This window comes from Rhinoraja longicauda, chromosome 9, assembly GCF_053455715.1.
Source record: "Rhinoraja longicauda isolate Sanriku21f chromosome 9, sRhiLon1.1, whole genome shotgun sequence".
Taxonomy (NCBI): domain Eukaryota; kingdom Metazoa; phylum Chordata; class Chondrichthyes; order Rajiformes; family Arhynchobatidae; genus Rhinoraja; species Rhinoraja longicauda.
The window spans coordinates 41083199-41097935 of record NC_135961.1 but is presented as its reverse complement, the minus strand read 5'-3'; the positions used below and the strand labels follow the sequence as shown (position 1 = coordinate 41097935).

The window sequence follows — 14737 nt, the reverse complement described above, 5'->3', positions numbered from 1 at the left end:
CCTTTTTATTTTTACATATCCCCATTGTTCCCCTTGATTTTTATAAGCCTTTACAAGGTCACCTTCCCCCCCTTCACTCACCCACCCCCACACAGCCTTCTTTACTCCTGAACCCTGGCCTGTCCATTGCCTCAGTGCTACACCAGCCTTCCTGCCACGCCAAAGGTCCACGTCTGAGGAGGGTGTGGAACAAGAAGAGGAGATGCAGCCAGACCCAAGCCACGGGGCAGGCAGCGAGCAGGGCCTGGACTCTGAAGAACATCAAAAAAGCTATGCATTTAGTTTAGAGATTTTTAGTTTAGAGATACAGCGCGGAAACAGGCCCTTCGCCCACCGAGTCCGCACCGACCAGCGATCCGCACACATCAACACTGTCCTACACACACTAGGGACAATTTACACATATACTAAGCCAATTAACCTGCATACCTGTACGTCTTTGGAGTGTGCGGGGAAACCAAAGATCTTGGAGAAAACCCACGCAGTCACGGGGAGAACGTACAAAGTCCGTACAGACAGCACCCGTAGTCGGGATGGAACCCGGGTCTCCGGTACTGCAAACGCTGTAAGGCAGCAACTCTACCGCTGCGCCACCGTGGCCCGCAATCTTTGCCTTTATTGAAGCAAATGGTGATCTTTGGGGCTCTTTTTCATGTGAGAATCCAGACCAAACACAAATGCGGGAGGAACTCAGTGGGTCAGGCAGTATCTGCCTAGGGAATGGATAGATGGTTTTGGTTCAGATAGCCAGACCAGAAACGCTGCTGGAGATGTTGCCTGACCCACTGAGTTCCTCCAGCATCGTGTGCTCTGCTCAAGATTCCAGCATCTGCAGTTCCTCGTGTGTCCAGACTACACATTCTCCACCTCTAACTCAAGATCTCTTGGCAACATCCTGACGAATCTTGTAGAAACAAAGAACTGCAGATGCTGATTTACCAAAAAAAAAGACACAAGGTGCTGGAGTAACTCTGTGGGTCAGGCAGCTTCTCTGGTGAACATGGAGCGAAACCATCACTTATCCATGTTCTCCAGAGGTGCTGTCTGACCCGCTGAGTTACTCCTGCATTTTTGTGTCATCTTTTTTTCATGTTAATCCAGAGAGCATTCAGAAAAGATTCAACACATCCTTCCCAGAACGTGGTGACCAGAACTACATAAAATAACCCAAGAGTAGTCCAACACAGTTTTTAAAAAACTGTTGTCTTAAAACTATTTACCCCGTGCTTCGAATGTCTCGAGAGGGGATTCTTGACAGAGTTCGAGTTCTTCATCAGACTTGAGGCTCTGTAACAGATAGAGGCCACAATAAGTTCACAGCTGGCAAAACGAGCAGGAATCCTGAGGGGGGGAGAGGGGGGGGAAGAGGGGGGAGGGAGGGAGGGAGGGAGGGGGAGAGGGACGGGGAGTGAGGGAGGAAGCGGGAGGGGGAGAGACACCACTCTCTCCCCCCACCCAGGTGCCACACTTCCCCCCCCACCACCCCCACACACAGTGCTGCACTCTCACCCCCACCCCTCTCTCCCCCCCCCCACCCCCAGGGCCACTCTGGCCAAGTATGTGCATGCTTTCCCACCGAGGACAGAAGACAACAGAACAGATCTGAAGACCGACCAGCGAACCAGACCCACCTCGACACTTTCCAGAGACGTGGAGAGCCTCAGTGGACATCCCTCAGCGATCTGCGCCGAGGGCTCGGTCTGCAGGTGAAACAGCTCCTCCAGATCTCCACTCGCCTCCGCCTCGGCATCGGGGGGCTCTGGCACAGAGCGCCGGCCGTATCGCTTCCCTCCCCTGACCAACCTCGGCTCAACCTCCTGCAGAATCTCTGAAAGGCACAAGCGTTTAACATGTAGCGGCAACGGAACAATGACGTTCGCACGTTCACAAGCTGCAGCAGCATAATTGGACCATTCGGTCTAAGGCCACAAGGATTGGAGGTTATCATTTTGTCCACTACATAACCCCGTGCGTTAATTGTTGACGGCAGAGTTTGTAGGCACCCGTCCCAAACAGAAGGGATGTAGGCACCAGAAAGACAATGATTTTAGATGCTCCTGTTTGAACTTGAGATGGAGCCGTTGGGTCATATCATCGGGTTCCTTATAATTGCTATGCCAATAATTACAAGAGCATTTCCATGCCCGGGGTGAAATAAAATTAGCCTTTGAAAAGCAGCCAACAATCCCGGTCATTCATTCTTCTCCCGGCCCCCGCCCTGCAGAAGGTGCAGAAGCTTCAATGCGCGCACCACCACCAGCTCCTTCCCCTCCGTTATCAGGCTTCTGAACGGCCCTTCCATAAGCTAGGGTGCTGTCCGATTCACCTCTACCCCATTGCGGACATTGGACTTTGGCTCTGGAACTGATGCTCTCCAATACTGAGAACTATAGTCTGTCCTCTGTACATTCCATTTGCTCCACCTATTGTACTTGAGTTTGTACTGATTGCATCTATGTATGGTATATCTGATGTAGAAGATAGACACAAAATACTGAAGGAACTCAGCGGGTCAGGCAGCATCTCTGGAGCAAAGGAAGAGGTGACGTATTGGGTCGAGACCCTTCTTCTATTTGGATAGCATGCAGAACAAAGCTTTTCACTGTACCTCAGTAACAGTGACGATAATAAGCGTAAACCTAAATATACTGTTACCTTGAGGATTAATAAAAGCACTGTGGTGTTCATTCACTCTGTGCTGAAAGGAGTATTTATCTGGCTTGAAATAACTGCTGTCATCTTCGGAGGTACTGAGATCGATGCCGGCAGATAAAACAGCAACAAAACCTTCTTTAAACTCCTCAAAATTCACCTGTAGGTTTCAACAGCATCAGTTACTTTACAGGGAGAAAAATCAATGCAAGAAATCAGTTGTGGTCATTTCTTCAGTTCTCCCGAATACACTTTCTGGAATTCCCAAACAAACCTTTTCCCGCTCTCCACACCCAGCCCTCCGGCCTCCCCAAGCCCCTCCCGGCACCATCCAAACACCCTCCCACACTCCTTCCCCCCACCCCACCCCCCTCCCCCTTCCCCCTCCCTACACCCCTTCCCCCTCCCCACACCCCTTCACCACTCCCCTCCCCACTTCACCCCTCCCCCCTCCCCACACCCCTTCCCCCCCACACCCCTCCCCCCACCCCTTCACCCCTTCCCACACCCCTTCACCCCTTCCCACAACCTTCCCCCATCCCACACTCCTTCCCCCCTCCCCACACCCCTTCACCCATCCCACACCCCTTCCCCCCTCCCCACTCCTTCCCCCCTCCCCACACCCCTTCACCCCTCCCCACACCCCTTCACCCCTCCCCACACCCCTTCACCCCTCCCCCTCCCCACACCCCCTCCCCACACCCCTTCCCTTCCCCCATCCCCCCTCCCCACACCCCTTTCCCCTTCCCCACGTCCTTAACCCTCCCCACACCCCTTCTGGCGCTCTCCCCTCCCTTGCAATCACAGCTCAGCATTTTGTTTGGTGGATCCATGAACCACCTGACATATTGCTTCATTTATCAGTTCTACATTAATAACAGCTTCTTCCCCTCCACTCTGAGGCTTCTGAATGGTCCTTCCATAAGCTAGGGTACTGTCCAATTCACCACTACCCCATTGTGGACATTGGACTTTGTCTCTGGAACTGATGCGTTACAATGGGAATTATATTCTGCATTACATTATCTTCCTCTTTACTCTACCTATTCTACTTAAGCTTGACCTGATTGTGTTTATATATAGTATTATCTGATCTGTTCGGATAGCATGCAAAACGTAGTTTTTCACTGTACCTCGGTGAAGTGACAATAAACCTAAACACAGAACAACAATTCAACGGTTTCTTTATTATCACGTGTACAGTGCAACACTTTTTTTGCATACAGATCAGCAAAACTATCACTATACATGAGCACAATCCCCAGGTGAGTACAGAATGTACAGAACAGCCCAATGAGTCCATGTACAAGAGTCGGCATTTTGGCTCCATTTTACAGTCCCCACTGCAGCCGTCACCTCCAGTCTGGTTGTCCCGTAAGCCATCGCCCCTCTCCGCGCAAGGCTCTCTTCAGCCCTTGTTCCCCGGGGGCTCCACCCGTAATCACAACACAATGAGGGGGGGAGGTGGGGTGTGAGTCGGGTTCTGCATGCAGACACAGAGCGCACTGATACCACCGGTTTACACGTGGCTGGGACGTACCCTGGTGTGGGGGCTGCTGCCCAGGAGGGTCTGCAGTAGCACAGGGAGCTGGGTGTCCAGGTGTAGACTCTGGCACAGGTCTGTCAGCCCATCACGGTCCAGGTATCCCGACCCCGAGCTGTCACACTGGCCAAACTCCTGCCTCAGCTGACACACGTACTCCTTCTGTTCTGCTTCATCCATCCCATAGCCCCGGCCAGCTGTTAAAGAGCAGAAACAAGTGAAAACGCCACTTTCAGAAATAAAACCAAGAACACACTGGCGCAGCAGTAGAGTTGCAACCTCACAGCACCAGAGACCCAAGTTCAATCTTGACTATGGGTGCTGTCTGTACGGAGTTTGAACGTTCTCCCTGTGACCGCGTGGGTTTCTTCCAGCTGCTCCGGTATCCTCCCACACTCCAAAGACATACAAGTTTGTAGGCTAAGTAGCTCCGGTAAAATTGTAAATTGTTCCTAGTGTGTGTAGGATAGTGTTAGTGTGCAGGGATCGCTGGTCGGTGTGGACACGGTGGGCCGAGGGGCCTCGATCTGAGCTGTATCTCTAAATTAAACTAAACTAAACTAGTGAGATCGCTAACTCAATACACCACACTTTAAAAAGACACACAATGCTGGAGTAACTCAGCGGGCCAAGCATCATCTCTGGAGCATGTGGACAGGTGATGTTTCGGGTCAGGATAGTGCACAATAAAAAAGCTTTTCACTGTACCTCAGTGCACGTGGCAATAAACTGAACTAAACAATTTAAAAACAGATTAACAGCGAACATAGAATTCAAGGAACAGAGAAGGCGAGGAAAATGACGTTATCAGAAAAGGAGATTCTTTGGAACATCTTGCTGCATTCTGAACAAATTGGGAGATCTAAACGTCTTCCCAGTGGACAACTTCTCAAGAACCAAGAGTGTTTAATTTTCACATATACCGACAACAGAACAATGAAATTCTTTCTTGCTGCAGCTTTGCATGGCCGTTAATGCAATAACACACAGACAAAAATATTAATAATCAGCAATAAATTAATAACCACACCAGGTAACCATATTCATACAAAACTGAAGTTCGTAGTGCAACTGTGTCCACAGTGGACACAGTCCATAGTAGATCATAGTTGCTGAAGTTAGTATTGTGCAGCGTTCAAGAGCCTGATGGTTGCTGGGAAGAAGGTGAGCCTGGAGGTCATGGTTTTCAGGCTCCTGTACCTTCTTCCTGATTGCAGCAGTGAGATGAGAGCGTGGCCAGGGGAGTGTGGGTCTTGATGATGCTGTCTGACTTTTTCAGGCAGTGCCTCCTTTAGTTTCAATTTTAGTTTAGAGATACAGGATGGAAACAGGCCCTTCAGTCCGCTGAGTCCACACCGACCATCGATCACCCGTTCACACTAGTTCTGTTATTCCACTTTCTCATCCACTCCCTACTCAGTAGGGGCAACTGACAGAGACAAATTAACCAACAAACCTGCAATTCTTTGGAATGTGGGAGGAAACCGGAGCACCCGGAGGAAACCCATGTGATTACAGGGTGAATGTGCAAACTACACACAGACAGCACCTGAGATCAGGATCGAACCCGGGTCCCTGGCGCTGTGGGACAGCTGCTCTACCCGCTGCGGATCCTGTCGATCTGTTTGATGGTGGGGAGAAGTTAAACCAAGACCCATTCTGCATGTTCTGATGGAAGACAGCAGCCCATTGGCACAAAGCAACCTTCCACAAACAGCAATGTGGCACGTATCATTAACACCAACTCAGCTTCTTTCTCCATGGAGGCTGCCTGACCTGCTGACTAATTGCAACACTTTTGGTCTTCATTCCAATGGCAGCAAAATTGTTCAAAATATCCAGGTATTTTCCCCGACTCCATGAAACACACTAACCCTCGATAATGTAACAGCGTAGTTTCTTTTCTGAAGATCAGTGTTTTGTAACGTTCTATATATTTAGAGCGGGTGAACCAAACACTTACATCAGCATCCACTATCATGTCAGCGCAGAAATTGTTCTCACAGCCAGAACAGTGTTCAGCGCAAAGTGCAGCACCTTTCTTGATCTCAGGAGTTACAAAGACCAGCCTTTGACGTCAGTTTTGCAGTTTTAAAAATTGCAGCCATCATTTTGCACACAGCTTCCACAAACAGCAATGTGGCTCTACCAGCGATATTGAATGAGGAAAAAATAATGAACCTGGACACTGGGAAATAACTCATTCCTGCAGTTCAACAAAGTTCAACAAAGGGGGATCTTTAATGTTTGCCCAAGGGATCAACTTTGGCTTCAGCATTTTACATAATGGTGCCATTCTCTTGCACCAAACGTTATTCCCTTTATCATGCATCCGTACACTGTGGACGGCTTGATCGTAATCATGTGCACTCTTTTTTTCTGACTGGATAGCACGCAACAGAAAAATGTTGTCATTGTGTGTCAGTACATGTGGCAATAAACTAACTAAACTGAACTTAAGCTGGAGAGTCCAGGGAAGATTTATGGGGATGTTGCCAGGGCTCAAGGACCCGAGCTATAGGGAGAGGTTGAGCAGGAGTGGCGGCCAATGAGGGTGGGGGGGCCAATGAGGGTGGGGGGGTGCCCAAGATGGCAGCCAGGGGCGGGACCCGCCCAAATGACGGGAGTGGCGGCCAATGAGGGAGAGGGTGCCCATCTTCCCGCTCAAAGCAACGACAGTTGACCTGCCGCTGCTGCTGCTGAGCCGTCGAGCTGCAGCGACTGCTGAATGAGGGAACAGACTCGAGGATCTCCAAGATGCTGGGTGCCTGGGTTGAGGGGGTGAGGGGGGAGGGGAGAATAAGGGGTGTTGAGGGGGATGGAGTGGGTGAGTGGGGGGGGGGGGAAGGGAGGGAGTGCCGGAGAGCCCCAAAGAGTGGAGGGGTTGGGGTGAGGGGAGGAGCGGGGATAAGGGGGGTTGAAGGGGGATGGAATGGGTGAGGGGGGGGAAGGAGGGGGGGGAAAAGGGAGGTTGAGGGGGGGATGGAGTGGGTGAGAGAGGGGTGGGGGGGAGAGAAGGGTATACACCAATGCAGGAGAGCTTTGGGCCCAACGGCTCCACCCTGTTCTAGTCTTGTCTGTTTGTTTGTATATATATTTGTTTGTTCCCGAAATACAGCCAAAACGGTACACGACCGTGCGACAATTTTAGGCCAACCTTACCAACCATTGTCCTGGGGTGTGCAAATAGCATGTTTCGTTCAAATTGGTGTTATATTTTTTATAGTCATTGACGTTTTAAACTTTTCCTGGCGGTCAGCCATGTTCGATGTCACAATGGGACCTGCCCGAGTCACGGGAGTGGCGGCCAATGAGGGGGGGGTGCCCAAGATGGCCGCTGGGGGCAGAAACTGCCCGAGTGATGGTCGTGGCGGCCAATGAGGGCAGGGGTGGGTGCCCAAGATGGCCGCCGGGGCGGGACCCGCCCGAGTGACGGGAGTGGTGGCCAATGAGGGGGGGAGGGAGTGAGGAGAGTGGAAGAGGTGGGACCTGCCTACTGCTCAGCTACGAAAAAACCTTTTCAGGAGAGGCTTGGGATGAGTGGCAGGAGATTATATTACTAAAACTCATCTTGTATGTGTGTTTCATAAGAGTGGGGGGGAGGGAGGAAGGGGGGGATAAGGGGGGCGGAGTTGGTGAGTGGGGGATGGAGTGGGTGAGGGGAGGATGAGGGGGGATGGAGTGGATGAGGGGAGTGCCGGAGAGCCCCTAAGAGTGGAGGGGAAGGTGAGGGGAGGAGGGGGGATAAGGGGGGTTGAGGGGGGATGGTGTGGGTGAGGGGGGGAAGGGGAGGAGTGGGATAAGGGGGGGTGGGTGAAGGGGGAGTGCGGGGAGGAGGTAGGGATAAAGGGTTTGAGGGTGGATGGAGTGGTGAGTGGGGGGGAGGGGGGAGTGCAGGAGGGGAGGGTGCTAGACCAATGCAGGAGAGCTTTGGGCCCAACGGGTCCACCCTGTTCTAGCATCCCTCTAAACCTTTCCTATCCATGCACCTGCCCAAGTGTCTTTTAAATGTTGTTATAGTACCTGTCTCGACTACCTCGTCGGGCTACTTGTTCCATATACCTACACCCTCTAGGTGAAAATGTTGCCTCTCAGGTTCCTATTAAATCTTTCCGCTCTCAACTCAAACCTATGTCCTCAGGTTCTTGACTCGCCTACTCTCTGTCAAAGACTGTGCATTCACTGTTTCTGTGTCCCTCGTGGTTTTATTCACCTCTATAAGATCACCCCTCAGCCTCCTGTGCTTCACGGAATAAATTTCCAGCCTGCCCAACCGTTCCCTGTAGCTTAGGCCAAGTCCTGGCAACATCCTCGTAAATCTTCTCTGCATTCTTTCCAGCTTACCAACGTCCATCCGATAGCAGGGTGACTAAAACTGAACACAATGCTCCAAATGCGGCCTCACTAACATCCCGTACAACTGTAACGTGACGTCCCAGATTCTATACTCAATTTCCCATTATATTTGGAGACGCAACAAACTGCAGATGCAGGAATCTTGCTCAGCTCAAAGTGCTGAAGGAACTCAGGGAGTCAGGCAATATCTGTAAAGGGGACAGACAATCTTTCGGGTCAGGACTGAAAAAGGGTCCTGACCTGAAATGTCACCTGTCCATTCCCTCCACAGATGCTGCCTGACCCACTGGGTTCCTCCAGCACTTTGTGTTCTGTTCCCTGACATATTTCTTGTCTGGTGTTTTATTTTCTATGAAAGGGACGGGCAGCAACTTGTACATTCCGGGCAAGACACTAAATTATTTCACCACTGAAGGTATAATTGAGATTAGCAAATTAAAGCAACCAGCAAAACAAAATATGGATATTTCTCAATCTAAATTTAAAGCAAGATACCCTGCATGATTAGTTTCGTTTAGTGATACAACATGGAAACAGGCCCTTCGGCCCACCCTGTGAGTGCCTACCAACGGTCACCACACAATAACACTATCCGACACACACTTGGGACAATTTACATTTTAACCAAGCCAATTAGCCTCCAAACCTGTAGGTCTTTGGACTGTGGGAGGAGACCGGAGCACCCGGAGAAAACCCACGTGGTCACAGCGAGAACGTACAAACTCCATACAGACAGCACCCATAGTCAGGATCGAACCCCATATCTCTGGCGCTGTTAGGAAGCAACTCTACTGCTTGCCACCATAGATGTTAGTACGCAAACCAACCTCCCTTCTATTGACGCCATATACACCACACTGCCTCAGCAAGACTACCAGCATAATCAAGGACTAGTCTCACACCCTATTCTCCCCTCTGCCATCAGGAGATGTACAGAAGTGTGAAAACGCATACTTCCAGATTCAGGGAGAGTTTCTTCCCAGCTGTTATCAGGCAACTGAACCAACCGACGGGAGAGTGTTCCTGACCTCCCATCTACTGTACCTCATTGCAGACATTCAGACTATCTTTAATCGGACTTTACTGGACTTTATCGTGCACTAAACATTATTCCCTTTGTCTGTGACTACACTGTGGAAAGCTTGAATGTAATCATGTGTAGCTTTTTCGCTGACTGGAGAGCTTGCAACAAAAAAGCTTTTCACTGTGTCTCGGTACACGTGGCAATAATAAACGAAACTATACTAGTTCACAGTGCAACCGATAAAGAAAAAATAAGCAACAGTATTAAAAAAACTTTCTGTAATATGTAGATCAGAACTAATCATGATTTTGGGATATTGGTACACTTTTTAAAAAGTTTTGTTCCTTAGAAGTAAAGTGTGTGAATGTAAACTTTACTCTTTGTAACAAAAAGGTCATTGAGAAATCAGGGGAAAGATAATTAGCTTGAGGTATGTGGGCATGTCAGCACAGATACACTGAGTGTGTAAAATTAAATATTTTGCAATACTTGGTAATGTGGCACTTTATTTAACAGAAAAAGACACAAAGTGCTGGAGTAACTCAACTCAATCTGAAGAAGGGTCCCCTCCCGAAACATCACCTATCCATGTTCTCCAGAGATGCTGCCTGACCCACTGAGTTGCTCCAGCACATTGTGTCTTTTAGCAAACCAGCATCTGCATTTTCTTGTATCCACTTTATTTAACAATACGTTGATCACCTACAGATCAACACAAAGTTGCAAAAACCATAAGCACAAACAGTTCTGCAAGTGCATGTGAGCTGATAAGAGTCTTTTTTTTCTAAAGTACAAAACATAAAGTGCTGGAGGAACTCAGCAGATCAGGTAGCATCTGTGGACAGATGATTTACCTGCACCTCCAACATTTGTCAATGGCCTGTCCATTCCCTCCACAGATGCTGCCTGACCCGTTTTCCTCCAGCACTTTGCTCAGGGCTCTGGTATCTGCAGTTTCTTGTGTCTCATTTATTCTTAACTGTTTCAGTAAGTTTCCCCTTGCCTTGTGATTGCTTGAAAGAACGGCATCATTTATCAAAGATCTTAACTATTTTGGTGGCAGAAAATGTCAATTATTTCTGTTGCAAGAATTTCAAAAATGTAGTAGTTGTACTCCTAAATTGAGATGGAGCGTCAGACCCACACGTAGAGGCAGCATTAGTCCAGGAGTACATAAGAGCAGTCAGTATAAGGTCATTCGAGTCTACTCTGCCATTCAATCATGGCTGCTCTATCATCCCCTCTCAACCCTTCTTTTGCCTTTACCCGTAACCCTTGACACCCATACTAATCTAGAATATCGAAACCATTACATTTCATGTCAATCAGTCCATCATCCAGACCAGTCTCCCCACCAATGTAGATATAGCCCACACACATATATATATTTACACGTATATATATATACACACACACACACACACATATAGGGGACAACCCTTACCCACCATGGGAGACAGGGGGGGGGGGTTAAGAGCAGTGTGTTGGGTGGGGGGGTTAGAGCAGGGGGTGGGGTTAGAAGCTAGGGGCGATGTGGTGAGAATGGGAGGGAGGGGTAGAGAATAGGGGGTTAGAGAAAGGGGGGATAGAGTGGGGGGTGAGAGAAAGGGGGGGTTAGAGTGGGGGGTGAGAGTGAGGGGGTTAGAGTGGGGGGGGGTTAGAGTGGAGGGTGAGAGTGAGGGGTGAGGGTGAGGGGGTTAGAGTGGGGGGTGAGAGTGAGGGGGTTAGAGTGGGGGGTAGAGAAAGGGGGGGTTAGAGTGGGGGGTGAGAGTGAGGGGGTTAGAGTGGGGGGGGTTAGAGTGGAGGGTGAGAGTGAGGGGTGAGAGTGAGGGGGTTAGAGTGGGGGTGAGAGTGGGGGGTAGGGAAAGGGGGGGTTAGAGTGGGGGGGTGAGAGTGAGGGGGTTAGAGTGGGGGTGAGAGTGAGGGGGTTAGAGTGGGGGGTGAAAGTGAGGGGGTTAGAGTGGGGGGTAGGGAAAGGGGGGGTTAGAGTGGGGGGTGAGAGTGAGGGGGTTAGAGTGAGGGGGTTAGAGTGAGGGGGTTAGAGTGAGGGAGTGAGAGTGGGGGGTAGAGAATGGGGGGTGTTATAGTGGGGGGTGAGAGTTGGGGGTAGGGAATGGGGGGAGCTGGAGTGGGAGGTGTGAGTGCGGAGGTGATGGGGGGGAAGCGACACCTGGCAACATGAGAGACGGCGCCAGAGGAGTGGGGAGGAGGGGAGGAGAGGGGGCTGTTCCCGCGGCGTGGTGCTTCACCATGGGAACGGGCCACAGATCACCCACGGACTGTTCAGCGTCTCCCTTGTCGGGCTTCAACATCATCATAACAATGCGGATTGTAATCACCTCCTTTCCTCCCACTTCACTCGTCAGGACCCGCTCTCTGCTTCATGTCCCGGCGCTGACTGTGGAGAGCTGGCGGTCTGTGTGTCCCGGTGCCGGTGCCGCGGTGGGTCCCGGTTCTCGCGCTCCACTGTATCCAGGCAGCATGTAGCGAGGCGCCGCTTTGTTACAGTGTAGCGACCGGGCGGCCAACTCTCCCCGCCCCCTGCGAATCCTCTCCTCTCTCCCTCCCCCTCCTCTCCCCTCCCTCCCTCCCCCTCCTCTCCCCTCCCTCCCTCCCCCTCCTCTCCCCTCCCTCCCTCCTCTCCCCTCCCTCCCTCCCCCTCCTCTCCCTCCCCCTCCTCTCCCCTCCCTCCCCAGTGAACCCTCCTCTCCTCCCCTGTCGCTCTGATCCTCTCCTACTGGCGGCAGCGTTGCTCCAGCCAAGCCCCTCCTCCTCTATCAGTGCGGAGGAACAGCCCAGGCAAACTTCCCTCACACCTAACGGGTAAAATTATCATTCGCTTTATTTGTGTTTGGTTTCCATGACCAAGTCTTTTTCAATTGAGCCATGGAATCAGGGTCCTGTCTGGCATTATTAATTAATTAGTTAGGTTTAGGTTTATTATTATTGTCACTTGTTCTGAGGTACAGTGAAAAGCTTTGCTATCCAAAACAGATCCGATATTCCATTCCAGCATCTGCAGTTGCTTGTATATCCGTCTTTTCCATCAGTTATAGTACCTGCCTCAACCACCTCCTCTGGCAGCTCGTTCCCATATATCTGTGTGGAAAAAGTTGCCCCTCGGGCTCCCATTAAATCTTTCCCCTCTCACCTTAAACCTATGTCCACGAGTTCTTGATTCCCCTACCCTTGGTAAAATACTCTGTGCAATTACCCTATGTGTTCCTCGTGATTTTATACACCACTTCAAGATCACCTACAAGATCACCTCATTGTAGAGCATCAGTTCCACAGACACAGACAGACCAACATCCATAAACCTGTCTATATTGAAGGGATGGGGTGGAGAGAGTGAAAAGCTTCCAATTCCTGGGCGTGCATATTTCTGAAGATCTTTCCTGGACCCGCACACTGATGCAATTATAAAGAAAGCCCATCAATGCCTCTACTTCCTGAGAAAATTGCAGAGATTTGGTATGTCAAAGAGGACTCTCTTGAACTTCTACAGGTGTACAGTAGAGATCGTATTGACTAGTTGCACCACGACCTGGCTCGGCAAGTTGAACGTCCAGGAGTGAAGATGACTTGGGAGCATCATTTTTGTCTTTGGGACAAATTGTTTGTTTGTTTTCATGTGTATGTACATATACATATACACACACAACTTTTTTTTCTCATTTATTATATTGTTTAATAGAGTATAATGTTTACATATTCTGTTGTGCTGCTATAAGTAAGAATTTCATTGTTCTACCTGTGACATTTGATAATAAAACACTCTTGACTCTCTTGAAGATAGACACAAAATGCTGGAGTAGCTCAGCGGGACAGGCAGCACCTCTGGAGAGAAGGAATAGGTGACGTTTCAGGTCATAGAATCACAGAGAGACACAGGGTGGAAACAGGCCCTTTGGCCCTACTTGTCCACCGGCCAACATGTCCCAGCCACACTAGTCCCACCTGTCTCCATTTGGTCCATTACCCTCCAAACTTGTCCTATCCAATGCTTCAAAGGACTGTTTACTGTCACGTGTACCAATTAAGGTACAGTGAAACTCGGATTAGCCTACAGCCAAACTAAAAAAAAAAGCAACAACACACACCTACATAAAAGTTAACACATAAAACAAGCTAAAGAACACTAAAACATACATTTAACACATACTAAAAAACAACAAAGAAGGAAGGGACGAGACAGACTGTTGGCGAGGCGGCCATTGCGGGCGTCACCCGATAGTCTGTTATACCCATCCAGCCTCAACAACCTCCTCTGGCAGCTTGTTCCATACACCTCCCACCCTTTGTGTGAAAGGTTACCCCTCAGATTCCTATTAAATCTTTTCCCCTTCATCTTAAACCTATGTCCTCTGGTCCTCGATTCAATTACTCTGGGCAAGAGACTCTGTGCATCTACCCGATCTATTCCTTTCATGATTTTATACACCTCTAGAAGATCATCCCTCATCCTCCTGTGCTCCAGGAAATAGAGTCCATGTGTGCAGAATTAGAGCGCACGGTATTGGGGTTAGGGTATTGACATGGATAGAGAACTGGTTGGTAGACAGGACGCAAAGAGTAGGAATTAACGGGTCCTTTTCAGAATGGCAGGCAGTGACTAGTGGGGTGCCACAAGGCTCGGTGCTGGGACCCCAGTTGTTTACAATTTATTAACGATTTAGACGAGGGAATTAAATGTAACATCTCTAAGTTTGTGGATGACATGAAGCTGGGTGGCAGTGTGAGCTGCGAGGAGGATGCTATGAAACTGCAGGGTGACTTGGATAGGTTGGGTGAGTGGGCAGAAGCAAGGCAGATGCAGTATAATGTAGATAAGTTTGAGATTATCTACTTTGGTGGCAAGGACAGGAAGGCAGATTATTATCTGAATGGTGTCAGATTAGGAGAAGGGGAGGTGCAATGAGACATGGGTGTGCTTGTACATCAGTCACTGAAAGTAAGCATGCAGGTACAGCAGGCAGTGAAGAAAGCCAATGGCATGTTGGCCTTCATTGTGAGAGGATTTGAGTTTAGGACCAAGGAGGTCCTACTGCAGTTGTACAGGGTCCTGGTGAGACTGCACCTGGAATACTGTATGCAATTTTAGTCTCCTAATTTGAGGAAGGACATTATTGCTATTGAGGGAGTGCAGCGTAGGTTCAGTA

General features: G+C 49.7%; 1 protein-coding gene across 6 annotated transcripts in view; it reads right to left on the bottom strand.

The window, feature by feature from the left end:
* ninl (ninein-like) overlaps nt 1–12122 on the bottom strand; it is a 51647-nt gene extending 39525 nt beyond the window's left edge. For all 6 annotated transcript variants that reach the window (XM_078405299.1, XM_078405301.1, XM_078405300.1 and 3 more), the window contains exons 1-5: nt 11915–12122; nt 4193–4392; nt 2656–2812; nt 1632–1828; nt 1221–1287 (exon numbers count right to left, since the gene is read on the bottom strand). In XM_078405299.1, the coding sequence (XP_078261425.1) occupies nt 1221–1287; nt 1632–1828; nt 2656–2812; nt 4193–4375 (604 nt within the window). In that variant the 5' untranslated portion in view covers nt 4376–4392; nt 11915–12122. The remainder of the gene's footprint in view (nt 1–1220; nt 1288–1631; nt 1829–2655; nt 2813–4192; nt 4393–11914) is intronic.
* Between the last annotated feature and the right edge of the window lie 2615 nt (nt 12123–14737).